The sequence below is a fragment of the Haplochromis burtoni genome, unplaced genomic scaffold (genome assembly GCF_018398535.1).
Source record: "Haplochromis burtoni strain Fernald_Lab_line unplaced genomic scaffold, NCSU_Asbu1 Contig_26, whole genome shotgun sequence".
Classification (NCBI taxonomy): Eukaryota; Metazoa; Chordata; class Actinopteri; order Cichliformes; family Cichlidae; genus Haplochromis; species Haplochromis burtoni.
In genome coordinates, this window is record NW_024582387.1 from 41,161 (window position 1) to 60,727 (window position 19,567).

The 19,567-nt window shown below is 39.0% G+C and overlaps 1 protein-coding gene across 1 annotated transcript in view; it reads right to left on the minus strand.

The window, feature by feature from the left end:
- The window catches only part of stab1 (stabilin 1), a 59,272-nt gene extending 39,975 nt beyond the window's left edge, over nt 1-19,297 (minus strand). Inside the window, exons 1-12 of the mRNA XM_042219028.1 lie at nt 18,672-19,297; nt 14,822-14,949; nt 14,306-14,421; nt 10,826-10,911; nt 8,537-8,606; nt 6,975-7,070; nt 6,040-6,153; nt 4,734-4,921; nt 4,493-4,629; nt 1,711-1,838; nt 1,318-1,394; nt 654-776 (exon numbers count right to left, since the gene is read on the minus strand). Coding sequence (XP_042074962.1) covers nt 654-776; nt 1,318-1,394; nt 1,711-1,838; nt 4,493-4,629; nt 4,734-4,921; nt 6,040-6,153; nt 6,975-7,070; nt 8,537-8,606; nt 10,826-10,911; nt 14,306-14,421; nt 14,822-14,949; nt 18,672-18,728 — 1,320 coding nt within the window. The 5' untranslated portion in view covers nt 18,729-19,297. The remainder of the gene's footprint in view (nt 1-653; nt 777-1,317; nt 1,395-1,710; nt 1,839-4,492; nt 4,630-4,733; nt 4,922-6,039; nt 6,154-6,974; nt 7,071-8,536; nt 8,607-10,825; nt 10,912-14,305; nt 14,422-14,821; nt 14,950-18,671) is intronic.
- Between the last annotated feature and the right edge of the window lie 270 nt (nt 19,298-19,567).

Consider the following 19,567-nt stretch of genomic DNA (forward strand, 5'->3'; position numbering starts at 1 on the left):
TTAAATAAAGAATATGCTGGGCTCCTGTCTTGACCCATGAAAGAGATTCTTAATAGTTTCACTTTGTAGTTGAAGTGAAAATCACACTTACTTCAAATCACTGGAATTGTGTGTCAAAGTCTGAACTCCTGCTTAGTTATATTATACGGACAGAAATTTGAGCACTGCAACATCACTCCACTTGTCCCAATTTAAAGAAAAAATCTCATTAATGGATATAAAATAGTTTCAACAGAAAATCTGCAGGACTTTAATGTCTATGTGATTATGAGAGCAACAGAAAAAAACAGAAAAACTTAATTTGGGTGCATTTTGGGTAAACTTTCAAAGGTCACATCACCAGGTGATGTCAAACCTTCAAAAATAATTTTCTGATACAGTGTGGGTTTGTGTAAGGTGGGAGGCAATGATTGATTTTTAGGAAAAAGTCTTGTCGTGACTGTTGAGTTTCCAGACAACAGCACGCTGGACCTGAACTAAAAGCTCCAGGAAATTTTGACCTTATGCTTGTGAATAACAGTGGCTGCTTCCGTGGCTTTGACAAATGTCTCCACCAAAAATAATTTCCAAAGGCAAGAACCAGGCTTACACCTTTCATTTTTTCTTTACTATCTAGCTTGAACAGCAGCTGGAGTCTGGAGAAGCAGCGTTACCTTGTTTTCTTTGGTCCTCAGCTTGGATCCTCCGTACAGGTTGAAGTCTCGACCAGTCAGATCCCTGTAGAGGTACTGACCCAGGATCAGGTGGTTTTTACATACTGTCTCCTGATTTAAGTCCTGCAGAGATATTTTGGTTTAGAAGACCAGGTTTTTGTATTTATCGATCAGTTAGTTTCTAATTATTAGGTATGCTAGATGTAATTTGAGATCATGTGAGTCTGTGAGCAGCCTCTGAGTGAGTCTCGGAAGGGGAGCCTGATAGATGAAGGCTCTGCCTCCCATTCTACTTTTGGAAACTCAACAACAAGTAAGCCCGCAGTCTCAGAGAAAAGTGCTCTGCTGGGATAATATGGTACTGAGGTCCTTAATATATGAAGGGGCCTGATAATTTGTAACTGTGTGTGAGGAAAAGGATTTATATTGCATTTATCACTGAGTCAATGAAGAGATGCTAACATGGCAGAAATTTAATCTCTTCTTAGAAGTAATAAATGCATGAACTATTTTTTTTCCTAATTTTGCACAGATCTAAGAAGGCAGCACCAGAGATTTGTTTAAGTTGCGGATTAAGCTTTTCAAATCTATGGCTTCATCCCTCAGGAGCTTCCTGTGCTGGAGGAGATCATTAAAATAAAATTCAGAATAGCAGGTGACCCACAGGCAGAGGTGATTTCAGCAGGGGGATGAAAGCTGTGAAGGGTCCGTTATGATTCAGCAGACGTGGACAGCCTGCCTCTGAAACACACACACACACACACACCCCAAAGGTCAAAGGAAAGGTGCGGTGAAAGAATAGCAACACCAAAGAACGTACAAAAAACAGCATGTCTCATATAAATTACCTTGCAGGATAATCGGGACACAGACTCATGTTTTTATTATTTTTAAAAAAAAGCTGATATCACCACCACGCCTCACTTTAAGTCATATCCTGTCAGTTAGCTTGAAACACTCTGAGGTGATGATCTCTTGTTTTAACAGGAAACCCCGCCATAGTTCAATAAAGTACCGCGGGCATTTCTCAGAGCGTATTTTTGCTGGTTAGTTTTACCGAACATGGAAATGGCTCCAGTAAAGTTTCCTCTCCAGCTGCCGCTCCGGTCCAGCTCCATGGCGCGCTCCATCAGGTTACCATAACAACTCCGACCATCACTGATCTGATCCACTTCACAAACACATCTGAGAGAAGGGGGCAGGAAGAGAGCGCCACTTTAGCCAACCGACGCAATTGACACTGTGACCTGACCTATCTGATCTTTCCAGGTTTTCCCATCGTTACTTTTAGGAAGCGAATCATTCTCAGTGAAAGTAACGCTCCAGTTTAAAATCACATCTAATCAAGTTCAGCACACATGATCGAGATGCTTCATGTTTGCCCATTTGACGGATTTTAACTCAAGACTCAAAGCAGTGTTTCGGACAGCTTTATCTTTATCTTTATATAAACACGGACCTAGTAAATTTGTATTTCTTTTGTCTTTATGTTAAATATTCATATTAAACATAACCACAATTTCAAATAAAGAGGTCAGTGCGTAGACAAGTAATCCTTATCAGCTAAATGTTCAGTTTCAGGTTGTTTTTTTCTGAGAGGGTTTTGGTCATTTATTTGGTCATCTCAGGCACACACCTCCGGCTCAGCGCAGAAGCCCAGCGCACTTGTTGTTTAAACTAGAGATGGCACGATACCACTTTTTTATGTCCGATCCGATACCGATATCATAAATTTGGATATCTGCCGATACCGATATGAATCCGATATATGTGTTTTTTAATCAATAAAACTGTTTTTTTTATATCTTGCTGCATTTTGTATAAGTTCATACTCAAGTTTAAATAAACAACAACACAAAAGCTATTCTGTTATACCTGTATGTAAAAAAATACACTGCACCCAAAATATTTCATAGTTCAGCAAAACTGATCAATCTAATAAACTTAAACCTTCTCCATTCTTCCTATTCTGGTATTTTAAAGTGTACTTAGCAGAAATATTAAGCAACCTAACTAATAGGGTTGCAAATTCCCAGCAAAAAAAAAAATAGGGAACCACCCCCCACCTCATGATTCTTAATCGACGTAATCAACTTTAATTTGATGCAGGTTGGAAAAAAATTGCACAGAAATAAATTATTTTTCAAGAATAATTAAATAGATTCAACATCTTTCTTCAACAGAACTGCAGACTATAAATAAATAAATTCTAACAACAGCTTATCAAGGTTAAACCTGCTGCTGTTGTTCACCCGCTAATTTCCTCTTTCTGGTGCAAAGTAGGCCAAAAACAAAGAAGAGAGACGGACTCGCGACAGAAAAGCCGATCAGCTGATCATTAAGCAATTTCACAACTGAAGTACCAGCAGGAGAGGGAGGGAGAGAGAAGAGGCAGTCGCTCCATATATAGGTTGTTAAGCTTAACGTGGGAATGCTTTACAAACGTTCAGAGATGAACTTACACAGTTGCTTTACTTCTCTCTGGGATCACTTCCTCGGAGATGAAATGCCGGTTTGGTAGCGAGGCCACAAACACACAGCCGCTCTATCAGGTGAGCATACTGCTCCAACGTGCTACGGTTATGGGCCGAGTTACGTCATGTCGCAAGTTTTGTGAGGTGCTTTTTTGATATTTAATGGATCGGATTACATTTTTTATTTCTCTCCGATATCCGATCCAGTAATTTACGTCAGTATCGGACCGATACCGATACGTAATATCGGATCGGTCCATCTCTAGTTTAAACTTTGTGTTTCTTAGGGGCAGCCAGCCAGAAAGAAGATGGCATGAAGGCAGAGAAGTCAGGAAAGCAAAGTTTAACTCTAACATAAAACAATGGCTCCATGCCTCATCCTCACAGTGAGGATTACAGTTTATTAATTTAACACTGTTACGGGATCTTAACTCAGTAGTAGCAGACATCTGAAGCCGAGGTACTAGTGTTATATGGTAACTGAAAAAGTTGGATTTGAGCATGTCTTGACTGGCTTCAATCTCTGGTCTAAGCTTAACGTGGCTTAGACCAGAGTCTAAGACCACGACTCACAGACCAGGACTAGTCTGTGAGTCGTTTGGTACCGGGCCGCAAGAGTCGAGGTTCGGTGTGAAATTTATGGTTTTCAGGGTTTTTATTGTTAACTCGGTTTCCCTGAGTCTTTTCCCATGTTGTAGTTGTGTGTCTTATTTTGAAAGAAATATTTACGCTTACCATAGCGACCAGAGAGCATTAAAGGGCAGAGAGGAGGATGTTACTCTCAGTGTTATTGGCACATTTCAGGAGGACACTGCTAATTAAGTTACACAAATATATAGTGAATTTCCGTTTATTATTATATTTACCAAATAGCAAAGTTTTTGTCTTGGTCGTATGATTTTCTTTTGTTATATTTATCCTTGACACCCTAAAGCCTGGTCCGTGAAAATATTGTCTGACATTAAACCGGTCTGTGGTGCAAAAAAAGGTTGGGGACCGAAATCCAAAATTCTGCCACACCACTTTAGGATCCTGACAGTAGCAGACCAGCTTGTATCGACTGTGGTGTCATTACATCTGGCATGATCTACAAATCTCCCAGATGTATTACATAAATATTTAGACTGTGTTATTTTTTTTCTGCCTAAAATTGTGTTACAGGACTTATGCGTTGGGATAACTTTGTTATTCTACTTTCATCATGGAGTGAAATGGATCTTTTTCTGGTTGGTGTTCTGGTTTTAGTCACAACAAAGTCAAAAGGAGCCGATTCTTCTGGCTGTGGTCACATTTTAGACTGGGCTCTACATTTTTGGTCCTCCTCCCAGTTGTAGATAATGGTAGAGAAAAGTTTGTGTGTCTGACCTGGGTTCGCCATTCAGTTCAGTCTGACAGCGAGCTGTGGGGTCACAGGTGTCCACCGAGCAGGCGGAGACGAGCTGACAGCCAGACTCAGGGCTGCCACCTATAGGCGACATGCCGGACATACATGCACAGCTGGACTGAGAGCCAGAGAGAGAAAGAGAGAGAGAGAGAGAGGAGTTAAACAAAATGTCAGGATTTTGTTACAAACAGCTTTTTCCTGACTCTTGGCAGGTCTCCTCACCTTGTTGGCTCCTTTGAAGACACAAACTGTGGAGTTCAAGGGACAGCCCCCGTTGTTATCTAAGCAAGGGTTCTGAGGTATACAGATTTTGCCATCGCCCAGGTAGCCGGGCTTACATGCGCAGCTGACCTTTAACCCCCGAGAGGAGCACTGGGCATTAACGTCACAATCCCTCTGTGAACAAACACCTGAGCAGAAAACAAATAAATAACCTTCAGATTAAATTCATAATGTTATCTGGGTCACTCCATTTAAACAATCAGTGCACTCCCCCCACCTGACCCCTCAGAATGAGCTGGGGCTTTTGTGCAATACCTTCAGTATATGTAATTATTCCATGAGAAATTAAATTTCGTATGAGTGAATGTGTGAGTCAACATTTTGTGCTTTTTAAGTCTTAAGTCTATTTTTTAGCATTTTTGAGTCCTATTAACATCTTAAACATGGGCGATAGGCACGTGTTGACAGTCAATTTTGCACACACTTCAAGTCGCACACACTTCAATTTTCAGAAGTTTTAATTTCTGTAAATGACTTTGAATATCAATGTCTTGTGAAATATCATAGTTTCAACAGTAAGACTGCGGCAGTAGCAGAAACGAGCACTGGCACCCCAGATGTTTGATCTGATTTTTGGTTAAAACAGCAGAAAGTCCATTTTGGGTTAAGTTTACAAGATCCTATCATGTGAGATGGGTGGTCGGTCAAAACAAATTAAAACACATGAAATTCTAATTTTTTTTTACCTACATGCTGATACATGGCTCATCTTCAAGCCCTACTTTGAGGATTTGTAAAATGTTGTCTACAACTAGGAACAGGGCCATGAAAATTTTAACAGCTCCATTTAAAACACTGAAGTTATTGTATTTAATAATTTGCTGATTTTGAGGGGAACAGGAGAGATTTTTAGTCCATTTTTATTTTAGTTTAATTGAACAACTCATGTTATCAGCAATGTACTGTATATGTGCATTGCAATGTAAGATTAAAATAGGCTGTGTGACATCACCAGTTTGCAAAGCCCAGTGTGTTTTTTTCTCTTTTTGTATAAAAAGGTTGGACGTAGCAAAGACAATATACCAATTAAAACTCTTGTATGCAAATTAATTTTTTTTTCTTTTCTTTTAATTTGCCAGAAGGTTTATTGAAGACTCCAGTTGAAATGAGAATTTTCTGGCAATAATTTCATGGTTAAGGCTTTAGACAGTTAACATGTTCACTTGGCCATACACACGCTCACTTCTGGTAACAACAGCAGCATAAACGCAAAATTTTCACAAAATAAATTATTATAATTTTTTACTTGAGCATTTGTTCTGTGGCGTCTTCCTGTATCCAGGCAAACATTCACATACGGCGGCGTCTCCCTCTCCTTTACAGTATGAATACGGGCTGCAATTGTTGCACCTCCGATTCTCTGTCAACAACACAAACACGGCAGCAGCTCACTGCAGGCAGCAGTTTAACACAAAACAAACAGGTAGTGCAGGGAAACATCATTACCTGAGTATCAAACCACATTTGAGAAGTCCTTTTCAGTCTACTTGTATTTTTAATTGCAGAAAATGTATCCGTTATTGTGTTTCTAAAATCTTTCTTATTCTTTGATCAAAATAAAGTTGGGTTAGTTAATGCAGTTTATTACTTTGAGCTCACAACACAGCAACAATCTCTTTGTTTTATCTCTTAGCAGTAAATATTAAATACCAGTCTGGGTTGAGGCAGATCTGTTTCAGTTACAGAAGTTATTTTCAATCTGCTAATGAAACTTTTTTTTCTTAGATTTATACTGTACAAATTATTTATTAATGCAATTTACACTTCTCTCTTACACAATGCCAGTCTTGCTTTTACTGTTTTTAACAAATACCACTTTAATGTTTAGTTTGCTTTCTTTTTTATCAATTTTGTTTAGATATAAATTCCTACACCATCTCATAAAGCCCTTACCAGGCATCAGTGGCACTTTTATTTTATCTGTGTTATGTGTTGTTTATTGTTGTCTGTGCTATTGTTGCTCTTTATTGTGCTGCTGTAACAAAAAATTGCCCTTGTGGGATAAATATCTATCTATCAACAGACAGCTACAGCATGCTCCGCAGCTTGTCTAATTCTATGGAGATGATGAAACTAAAATAAATGAACTGTATCATCTAATGAAACCCAGTAATATACATTAATAATGAGTGATGTTTCTGCTAATTTAATACAGTATATTTCTTTGTGGTATGATCTTACCTTGGTCACAGTTCTTCCCAGTGTATGGTGGCTGACACAAACACTCTCCATCACCTTCAGGACCTTTATTACACACTCCATGTTTACAGTCACACACTGCACACAGAGAGGCAGTTTTTAAGCAGATTTCAGATGTTCTTACAGCTTCATAGTAGTCTTTGAAGGTTTGACTTTCTGCTTTATTTCCTTTTAATGTGAAGAAACACTGAGCTGAGCTGACCTGTTTATCTAATAAAATTAAAAACTCATTATGAGCACTTTCATGTTGAATGCACATTCCTTCCACCAGCTGTGTCACTATGCACAAGAAACTTGCTTGAGACAGCATGATTGGATGACAATGTATATATGTCCCCCTCAGCTGGGCTTCGATGTCAGTTAGCTATGCGTCTTTTTTGGTTGAGGCACAATGTTAGCTTCCAGGTGAAGAAAAATGATGATTTTATGCTCTCTAGGGCCTGTTAGATACAACATGACAATGACACTGCTTTCCTCTGAAGCAGGTGTTGTGACCAGCATTGAGTGCTGACTGAGATTAGTGTTGTTTTTGAGCTACTAGGGAGTAGTTAGTTCTACTGACAGCAGAAGTGTTTTTCTTTGACTTTGTTAACCATCTCCTTTTCTCTTTTCAGTATGTTTTTTTGGCCTTTTCTTTTTCCAGTTATAAAATTGTTACTCGTACTTGATGTAACAAGTACACATAAAGACATGAGTATTTGCAAAAAGTGTAGTGCATGCAGACAGCAGCAGATGCAATGCTAATTTTAGTTAGCCTAGCAGTCAGTGCAGCACATGCCGCTTTGCATGTGAAAGGACCTCCTACTTTCAAGTCTTGTTGAACTCAAGATGGCTGTCATTTTCTAAAGGATGCTCCTCACTGCAGTAATAAAGGAGGATAAACGCAAGAGATACTTTTGACATACACTGTGACTGGTAAGCTGCTGCCATGAGGATGCTGCATCCCTTTGTTTTAGTGTCAGAGTGACCCCTTCTCTATCACATCTACATCAAAACATATAAATGTTCAGCTTGAGGCTTTAGAACAGGATATGAACCAATGGGTGATGAAGTATACAGAGTCCACAGTTGGTGGATGCAGATGAAAAGTTGCTGATAAGTTTTTCTAAATGTTTTTATGCATTTTGACCAACACAAGGCGAGTGCAACTTAATTCCATTATATTGAAGAAAAAACAACAATCTCATTGATTGTGGCTCAAGAGTTCTTCTTGTAATCGAAAGCCGGTTGCCGGTCGAGCCCCGGCTCGGACAATCTCGGTCGTTGTGTCCTTGGGCAAGACAAGGCAGCTGTGGCTACAATGTAGCTTGCCATCACCAGTGTGTGAATGTGTGTGAATGGGTGGATGACTGAATGTAGTGTAAAGCGCTTTGGGGTCCATAGTGACTAAGTAAAGCGCTATACAAATACAGGCCATTTACCATAATACCAGACAGGTCACACTGAGACGATCTAGGCAGATAAAACATATAACAGTACAGGGGAAAATTATGTAAATATGATTTGGGGCAAACTATGCCTCAGAAAGTAAAGAGGGTACCAACCTTTATCACACCTTTCTCCATAAGCATTTGGATTCTTACACTCCTGACAGGCAAAGCCAGTGAAACCATCCTGAGAAGGAAGAAGGTTTTTTGTTTTTTTTAATTTCGAAATATTACCAAGAAAAAACAAGAACAACCAATTACTTGAAATCTCTGGACTTCCCCAGCATTTCTTCCTCAATGTAACACAAAAAATGCGATATTTGTAAGAATAAACCTAAACACAGTCAAATTTCCTTTTGCTGACCAAACAATAACCATCCAAAGCCACTGTCTCTGAATCAGAAACGTAAATGGACATTAAGATGAAACCATTGTCATGGAGCTAAAAGGTTCCTTCATGTTACTGTTTGCATTTCCACTATGATAACCAACTGCAAAGATGGTTCAAATTAGTTATACAGACAGTTACATGTGGGAATCTATTTAAGAGAACGAGTTTACTTTAAGCTTTCAGTGCGTCTGAGCTGCAGGTGTTTGTGACAAATGGTGCAAACAAAACAGCACAGCCTGCTCTATAGCTGAAAATGCTTTACAAAGGTGCGAAGATCTTTATTAGAAAGTAACTGTACAATAATCAGAAGGCAACACTTCTCTGATTAATCAGTCATGTTGTTTTCTCTCCCTCTCTTCATATGTATCTCTCTGTCTCTCTTTCTCTGATATGAAATTTCTCTGGACTTAACCGGCCGAATGCACTGCAACTTTGATGTATTTCAGACTTTCATTTTTCTTCATGTCTTTTGAATTTGTTCTTCTGCTCTTCATCTTGCTTCTGCTTGTCATGGTCCTGGGCCATGTTGGCCCAGTATTCTTAGTTTTATGTATCTTTGTATTTCAGTTCCCTGTTTAGGCTCTGTTTCCTGAGTTGCCCTGTTGTGGTGTTCCCTGAGTGCTTTCCCTTTGTGACTCTCACCCCCTGTGTGCCCCTCTGTGTATCTGTGAGCCTTCGTCTCTCCTTATGTTTTATTCCATGTTTCCCCTGCCCGTTATGTCTAAGTTCTCCCCGTGCTCTCTCTCCCCCCTGTGTGCCCTCTCTGTATTTATGAGCCCTCGTCTCCCTTTGTGGTTGTTCCATGTTTCCCCAGCCCGTTATGTCTGTGTTTTTCCCCGTGCTCTCTCTCCTCCTGTCTGAACCTCTGTACTTCCTGTTTGACTCTGCCCGTCTCCCGTCAGTGTCTCGTTATGGTTATCTGTGTCAGCTGTGTTCCCCGTGTGTTCCCACTTTCCTCGTTAACCCTCTGTGTATTTCTGTCTGCGTCTCCCTCTGTTCGGCGTCGCGTTCTCCCTCATGCTGTGTGGATCTCCCTGTGTCTCTCTGCGTATGTTAGTTTACTTTTCCCAGTTTAGTTTTGTATTTCCTATGTTCTGCCATTCCAGCATTAAAGCTGTGATTTTGAGTTCATCCCCGTGTCTATGAGTTTTGCGTTTGGGTCCTCCTCCCGCCTGCCACACAGCGAACCATGACACTGCTAGGATGTTGAGTTTTAAAATTGAAGTCTACATGCATGTCTTCTCCGAGTTTAAACAATCTGAGGAGTGGATTCATAAAAAGTAAAAAGCAAGAACTTCGTACCAAAATGAATGCAAAAAAGTGAGCATTGGCATGATTCCATGCTTCTAGCACAGCCTCTTCTCTCTCTCCCTCTTCCTCTTGTCTCCTTTTCCAGGAACCTCTCTATGTGATGTCTTTCCTGCAGCTCAGCTGCATTCTCCCTGTGACTTTGATTTAAATTCGGATTGTCTACCTGCCTGCCTTACCGTTTAAATTCACAGAATTCACAGAACTCTCCTCTCCCCCTTTGAAAGTAGTCCTGAAATTATTTTGCTGCAAAATTGTTCCTGTGATTCGATGCAATTTTGGCTTCCAGTGATACATATTACCTTGACTTCAGTCAGTCAAGGTAATATGTATCAGTTGTAACTGAAATTAAATTTAAATTCCAACTGGATTAATCACCCAGTCACAGTGCATGTGAACCAGCCAATATGCAATGCTCAGATGTAACTTGATTGCTACATTTTTTATAAAGTTATGCATGCAAAAACAACAGTAGCCTGATGTTTCACTACAGTGGAAACAAGTGTTTATCTCACTGACAATGGTTCTTTGGTCTGAAATAGTTTTTGGTACTTTGGGGATGGAAACACAGATAATGACTACTTTTTTCTTCCTTGAAACCAGGAAAGAAAAGAAAAGAAAGAAGAAACCAGGACAGGTTTTCACATAAAAGTTAATAATGAATAGCATCTCTATAAATACATAAAAAAGAGAGAAGGGATACCAACATTACAGATGCAGGTTCCGTTGCCCAGGTCTCCATCCTGACAGACCCCATTATTGTTGCAGGTCTTCCCAGACCAGCTGGGGCAGGCTGCAGACACACAACAAGTGAGAATGTGTGATTAGAAAAAATCAGAGCTGTTTATTCAATTTGTGCATTGAACATTTATCCAGTTTGAATTCATATAAACATTTGGCAAACTGTGTAAGATAACCTGATGATGTCTATCTTAGAGGTAATCTGTGACTAAGCTGTGCACTATGTGCAGTGTGGGTTTCAGGCATGTGTTGAATCACAAATTACACAGAGATAAAAAAAAAAAAAACATAACACAGCCATGCATCACCAGCTAATGTCCTGCTTTCATGAGTTGAAAATGTATCTGAATATTTAAAAGTTTCCAGCAGAACTTTATAACTAAGTAGCTCTGTGAAAGATGGAAAATGTCAGAAGACACACTGTTATCCTCAGCAAAGAGGGAATTAAGGCGGTGCAAGAAGTGGATGAGTTGTACTTACTTGTGTGAACTTACACACCAAGTGTTACTACAATCAAACTTATTATTCAATTAGGAATGCCAACAGGACATAACCACATTTAAACAAGCAAGCAGGTGACGTGATGGAAATGCTTCATCTCTGTTGATCATCTGATCACCAGTTGAAGTAGGCTTAGAAAAACCTGATAGTTAATAGAGCAGAAGAGAAAGGCCTTTTTTATTTCTGCTGGATGTTTTAATTATGTCTATAAAAAATAATAAATGTATGAATTTTCATCTTCTACCCTTCCACTGAGTAATCCTAAATCCACTTGTTTCCAGGTCCAAATTTATGTTTATTTATTAGGCTATTTATTTTTGTATTTTTTGAAGTTTTTTACCTTTCTGCACTTTGATTATTTGCAATAAACAAGCAAACAGGTGATGTGTTTATGTAAGTTAGTTAAGTTATGTAAGTGATATGATGATATGGCTGCTGTGACAGCATCATTTCCCAACTCTTGGGGTGAATAAAGCATATGTTATCTTTTTATTAATGGATTCATTCTCTGTCTAAAACGTGATGTCTTAGCTCCTCCCCATTTACAAAAATCCTTCTTAGGATTGGGTTTTCCTTATAAACACAGCAGGTGAGTGGGTGGGACTGATATGTTCATGAGATGACCATAAGGTATCTGAAGCCTGAGTGTTTAACTCACAGTGATTACTTGTACATATGCAGATGACCTCCAGCAAATCAACTGACCCAAAGAGAAGCAACAGAGACATGTTCCTTCAGCGACACAGTCCACTCTCTGGTTGAAACTTTCTGGGGGTTTGTTTGTTTGTTGTTGGGTTTTGTTTTTTTGTTTTTTACTGGAGCAGGATAATGAGCACAAAACCACCTCAAAGCTTTCCCAGGACAAAGAAATCCAAGGACTGCTGACAGCCGTGGCCTTCACCCCACAGTCGCCTGACCTCAAACCCAATGAACATTCAAGGGGGCACTTAAAGACTGTGAAAGCCAAACACGGCTGACATTACAAGAAGCTCTTTGGAGCACTCTCAGGTTATGGTGGGATAACATCAGTTATCCGTCCATGGTGTTAACAAAATTGGGTGCATGTGCAGCCCTAGTCCTTCCATAAAGTGCACCTACAGGCTCAGGAGCATATTTGCATGACTCACAGCTATTGGTCTTAATGCACAAGCTGTTTTAGCTCCTCCTCCGTTAAACTTAATTCTTCGTAAACAGATGTTTTTACTGACAGGTGGGTGGAGCTTCTGTGCTCACAAACAGAACTGTGCATACCCAGTGTTGCCAACTTAGCGACTTTGTCGCTATATTTAGCGAGTTTTCAGACCCTCTTAGTGACTTTTTTTTCTAAAAAGCGACTAGCGAGAAATCTGGCAACTTTTTCTGGTGTTATTGGAGACTTATTTATGACGACACATTTGCCGGTCACTTTTGCCGGTAAAGGAGCAGGGTTGGAATTGTGACATTAAAAAAAAACAATAATTGCTAAAAAGAAATTTAATTTGTAGTTCCAAATAAACTCTAAATGCATTTAGGACGTTTTTTCCTCACTTTATGTCTCTGCAAATTAGGAGATGACGTCATTTAGCGACTTCTAGCGACTTTTAGGACAACCAATATCACTTTTCAATACTGAGGAGGTGGCAACACTGTGCATACCTGGCTTGACTATATTAGTTATAGCTGCTCTTCCTGACATCACACAGAGCCAACGATCAATAAAGATTTCCGGGAATGGAGTGTTAAGAGCAGTCTAAATTAATGTAGATAACGAGGAAAACTATAAGTTTATCCTTTAAACCAAAATATAAGCATATGAAACAGTGTCAACAGAGTCATGCTGATTTTTTGGGAGCCAAATATAACAATCGAAATAATCTGTGGCATTGTCTTCTATGATGATTAAGATTTTTGTCAAGTATAAATATATATGACGTTTACTTACTAGACAATGAAATGCGATACATACGTTGTCATTAATGGTGCACTGGTAACAGCTTCACAGTAAAATATGAGCAGTAAACGGCAAACCCACATTAATTAGCTGGACTAACGCTAGCTTTGCTCAGAAGATCTCAAAACTAGCTAAAAGTGCCTTTATGTTGATGACCGTTAAACATTGTCCTAAACAACAGACGTTATCACTTAGTTCTTCTCGTACAAACACAGTACAGCTTACATACAACTCAATTTTCCAGAAAAACACATTCACGACTTTATCTTTTTCTACCTGTAACAGATAAATTACACACTGGGACCATAGCGTTATGTGATTGGTGGAGAGTAACAATCAGTCAAACGACCAATCAGTCAGCTGCTCAGTCTTTGTTGGACTCTATAAATCAGAACGCAGATTAGAAAATGAATCAGTATTTTGAAATCATTTATGTTTAAATGCATCATTTAAAGCTGGTTATTAAAGTTATTTCTACCTGTTCTTCACCAGTATCAGAGTTCAGTTCACAGGATAACTTTTAATGTTTAGATGTTTCCTTTTTAGACTTGTGCAAAGTTATGAATTCATAAGAGTAATAATTTTCTGCATTACTCTCTTTAATTTTATTATTATTACTTTTATTGAATCAGGAAGTCCCACAAAGATCAAATCTATTTTACAAGGAAACCTCGCCAAGGCAGCAGCCATACAAACTCAAAACATCTTTTTTCTTATTTGCAGCACATTTTTTGCTTTCTGATCTTTTCGTTTTTATATTATTTGTAGATCTTGATCACCTACACATCTGATAATGTCTCTGACTGAGGTAGGTGGTGCTCATTTGATCCATTTTGTGGAGAAGTTGTACGATCCATTAAACACTGCTGCAGACTAAAGCAGGAAGTCTGGGTTTAAATGTGATCAAAATTATGGCACAAATGATAGTTCATCATATGTACTTTATGTGTGTGTGTGTGTGTGTGTGTGTGTGTGTGTGTGTGTGTGTGTGTGTGTGTGTGTGTGTGTGTCTTACAGAGACACAGCGGTCCCCAGTGCTGTTGGCAGCACTTTGGCTGCATGACGTTCTTCACACAGATGTGCTGACATCCCTCCAGCTGCAGCTCCCTGCTGCCGATGTTCACCACATAACTGCAGCACAGCGAGACTCGAGGTAAACAAACTGCCTTAATCATACCACTGCTGCCAGCGCTACTAATTACTACTGCAAATCTCACAGTTAGCATTCATGAGTTATCCTTGAATCTAAGCTTTGCATGATTAATAAAGGTGGAATTATGTTGCTGTCATTATTTATTTAACAGGGAAGGTGCATGTTAAGGTACACTGGCATAAAAATGATGTAAACATGTCAGATTTTGGCAGAACTGTTCATTTACAACAGTGATCCTAGAGGAGGGTCACATGAAACAATATACAATATGCAAAAGACATACAGGTGTACAACATAACACACATAAAGGCATTGCTATAGGTAAGCTGTTCCAGTCTTCACTTCATGTTAACTGTGGGTATGAAGCTTGACCTGTACCTGCAGTTGGTGATGCCAGTGCTGCTGAAGCCGCGGGGGCAGCTCGCAGTGATGGCAGCAGCACAGGAAGTGCAGTCTGTTTGTACCTCCAACCTCTGCAGGATATCACATCGACCAGGAGGAGGAGTCTGAGGAAGGAGAGGAGCTGTTTACAGTCTTATACCACTCTCTGTCCACATTCCACAACATCACTGTTAATATGGACAGACCCCTGCAGATTGCATTCTAATACATCTCTGTTTTTAATGACAACAATTTGTGATAAGACATCTTCTGATATTCCCACAAATGATATTTATAACTAACAATCACTACTACAGGTATCAGTATCAAGCAGCATAAAGAAAATAACAGGTGTGGCACAGCTGTTGGTAAGATCGATGGTAAGAGTAGTTGTATCATTACAGTAGTAATAATACAACAGTAGTAATTACAGAACCCGTTTTTAAGTGCAAACCAAACTGCATTCTTTAAATGCATTTTAAGACTTGATGTGTGTTTGATTAAATTATAGAGAGCTGGTATCATTTAATCTTGTTTTTACTGAAATAACTGACAATGACAACTGCAAAGAAAAAGAATAAGGAATAAATACCAGCAAATTACAATAACCTCAAACCCTTACATACATATATAAGAGTTTTCACATTAACAGCAGTTCTTTTAGAAAACTATGTTTTAAAGTTGCAGAAGGTTGCCAATTTTTTTAAACTTATTTAGACAAAGGCTCTCAAACTCTACAGCTGGGATTATTCTCTATACTGATACATCCATCTCTGCTTATCCATGTCAGGGTCACGGGGGGGCTGGAACCTAACCCAGCTACCGTCACCAATCTGACACAGGGCTAACACAGAGGGACCAACAACGCAATGAACGCACAAGCATCTCAGTATTTTGGATGCCTTAGTAGACTGTAGCAACCAGGAATTGAATCACCAACCTACTGATCAGAAGCTGACCTGTTCTGCAGCACATTCATGATAAAAGCGGAGACCGTGTAGTGGTGAATGGATGTTTTAACTTATTTAAGTGAAGTAAAAACTTGAAAGTACATTCTGCCTCCGATTACTGAAACTGTGTATGACTCCAACTCATAATTGCTGTTTGGTTAAGTTCTGGAGCACTTCATCATTTTCACACAACAAATTCAGTCTGCTGTTTGATGGCCTGCACTGTGAACGTTATTAAAACAGCCCTGGTGATGATACAGCAACGTCAGCAGAGTTTTCTTACTTACAGACAGTGGACTAAATGTTATGGAGTCTGCAGGATGTGGCTCTTTAACACAGAGACATTTTTTTGGGTGTTTAACCCATAGGAGGAACCAAAAGTCAGACCAATGCATCCTTTGTTGCTTCAATACTGGCCAGATATTGCTCAATGGATCCGTTCTATAAACAAACAACTGAGAGACTGTTTGGGAATGGATCTTAAAAATGTAAAAGTGTAAGTGTAAATGAAATATTTCAACAACTGCACACAGTGCCACAGTATTATTTACAATCTCATAATGAACTGTAGTAACTGTAAAAATCCTTCTGATGTTTTATCCAACAACATTATTGGCATGAATGCAAAACTAGTGACTCAGTTTAAATTACACTTGCCCAACATATTTATTTTAAAGGTTTAGAGGTTTTAGAGGTTTAGTAATAAATTTGATAATGTTGGCTGGGCAACATGAGATAGGGGTAGTTATATAGAATTCAGTGATCATTTACATTATCACTTTTCAGGTGGTCTGGTGGTGGCAAGAAGCAGTGGCAATAGAAGCATGAAGTTCCACTAACATCAAACGTATTTTTCACGGTGGCAGTGATACATTTTGCACAAAACATAAATGTCCAGGACAAGAGAAATACGTCTCCTTCAGCATGTTCCTCAGGTCTTTCTGCAGAGACACTCTGCAGTGTGTAGTAAGAAAACACAGTTTTCCTCGTATCTGCTTTTTGTTCTTTGTTTACATTTAGTTTTGTGATGGAAGACTTTGACCAATCACAGGCTTTTCAGACCAGACCAGAAGTAAAAAATGGCGTTGCAAGGGATGAAGCAGCTGCCGTCTGCTACACTTAACAGAATGGGGTTTAAGTCCTGTATGAGGCCAGAAAAGAGCCTGGCTTCTGAAGCAGGTGCAGATGCTTGTCTGCTGTTAAGGGCTTAAAACAGAGTGATGAGAGCTGGAGGGCAGTTTTCCGTGTTCAAATTGCAGTTTTTATTTGTTTGTTTGTCTGTAGATTTATGCCTCATGCAGCTTTAAACTCAGGATATCTTGTCTGAGTTCATGAACTACTTGAAAATACAATGCCTTTAATATTTGGAATATCTAATTATAATGAACTTTCCAACTTTCCAAAGCGCTATTACTTCTTACTAAGCTGGTTTAGGACCTAAATATATAATACCTTTTTAACAGCTTTGTTTGTGTTGGAAAGCCGTTTCTATGTACAGACAGATATACCAAACTGTTTTTAATGTGATTAATTATTGTTTGCAATCACTTTTATGCAATAAAGAATCAACCCGACTCGCTGCTCCAGATCTTTCAGCAAAAACATTACAAAGTAGAGATTATTAAAGGAAAATTACCACAAAATCAAAGGCTGTGATATTAAGAAAACATGTGCTTATAAAAATCTGAGAAAAGTTGTAGGAGAGCACAACCTGACAAATGGCCTCACTTTGTAACTTCAAGGTTAAATATTTTGAGTTTCTGAAATTGTTTAGCCCTGTTAAGCTGATGCAACTCTGTTTAAAAAAAACTCTGGGTCTCATTTGCAGCTTTACTCATTTGTATCATGCAGAGATGTCTATGATGTGGAAGTTCCAGGTTTGCAGTAGCAAATGATTGACTTTACTGTATACACAGTGCCATGCGTAGTTTGTCACACTGAGCTGTTTAATGTTTGTCGTTTATGTTTACAGCTAAGCTGTTTGGGTTGTTTTTTTAATTCACCTTCATATCACAACAACAAAGCTTTAACACCTCTGACAGTCGCAGGTTAAGTTCATCAGTGGTGATACTGAATTAGAGAAAGTATAGTTACTCATGCCTGCATAAATACACTAATATACTGCTTTATTGTCATTAAAAAACAATTACGCATTGAATGCTAACTGATACTAAATTTCATAACAGTTATATTGAGTTTTATTTGTGATCAAATAGTGCAGTAAGCATGTAATCATAGTATTTACATCATGGAAACATTTCACTGTTAAGCTCATCTACTTAAAGAAAAGCATGTTACAGTGATCCATAATGTTCATTTTTCTGTGTTCTGCAATTTTCAGATTCAGAATTATTCATTGTTTCCATCATAAATTTTGCTCAAGCTTCTTCAGACTTATTCAATCCAACCTAATTTTATTCACAGAGCACTCTTTAAAAACAAGAGTGCTGTACAAAGCGCCAAAACACGCCACAACAAATCAAAAAAATAAAAATAAACAAGAAGGTAAGGACACACCACTCTCATTCTAAATTCAAAGCCAGGGAATAAAAATCTGTTTTAAAATGTGATTTTAAAACAGGTAATGAGGGGCCATCCTAACACGGGGAGGGAGATCACCCCACAGTTTGGGGGCGAATAGCTAAAAAAGTCGATCTCCACTGGTTTTCAGCTGACCTCAGTGGCCTTGAGAGAGTGTATGGAGTCAGAAGCTCAGATATGTGCAGTGGTGCTGATTCATTAAAGGTTTTTAAAATAAATTTAAAAAAACATCTTAAAAAGGGGTAATGGAGGGAGGTGTTAACCATACAGTTACATTTTTGACATTTGCATCCATGATTCAAAGACAGTAGGTGGTACATGACCTCAGCGTGGTGGTGTAGTTGGAGTTGTGTTACCTGTTGTTTCACTGAAGGTAGCAAGCAGAGCAGTGGCAGCAGCAGCAGCAGCAGCATGGCTCAAAGTCTCACATCCAGATACAAAAACAAACCTACTAATCCTCCTCAGTAAGCAAAACAAAAATCAGTTAAAAATAATATAAAGAATATGTCCAGAGAGTTGTAACTAAACTCGTTTCCTCGCTCCCGTGTCAGCGCTGAACTTCAAATAAAACCTGAACTACAAACTACTGGAAAAAATACAGATAGCAACATCCTCTGTGCAGGAAAAACAAAACGATTAGAACACAATAGCCAAGTATTCCTCAGATAATGATTGGGAAAGCTGAAGTAACCTGCTGCTTAAAGACGTGGAAACGCTGGAAAAATGTAAGCACTTAGTGAAAAAAAAAATCCAAAAAAATACACAGGGTTGATCCAACCAACAATTAACAGCAGGCTCACTTGGGACGCTGTTATGTGGGAAATGACCAACAAACAACAGCAAACGAATGAACTCTGAGCTCAGCGTGCAGCGAGGCAGAGAGGCTGCAGCAACTACTTGTGTCACGTCTTTCCTCCCTAATCTAGGAAGAGAAAGAAAGAGGAAAAAGCACACAAAGTGGTAGAATAGGAACCTCCCAGTATGAAGGTCATCACCTCCTACCACTCCCCCAGTAACAGCAGAGGCACTTGTTTTATTCACAAAAGAATGAGCAATATAGTCGCACACAAACACACCCATGGAAATCAACTGTGATGACTTCAGACCACAGATTCACAAACAGCCATGAGATAAACATCAAAACAGAACTTTACTTTAGTTAAAGATATCAAAAAGCTGGACAGTATGCAGTGACGTTTTCCATTTTTCCATTTTCTGTCTGCACAGACATACCCAGACATCCCTCTCCCTG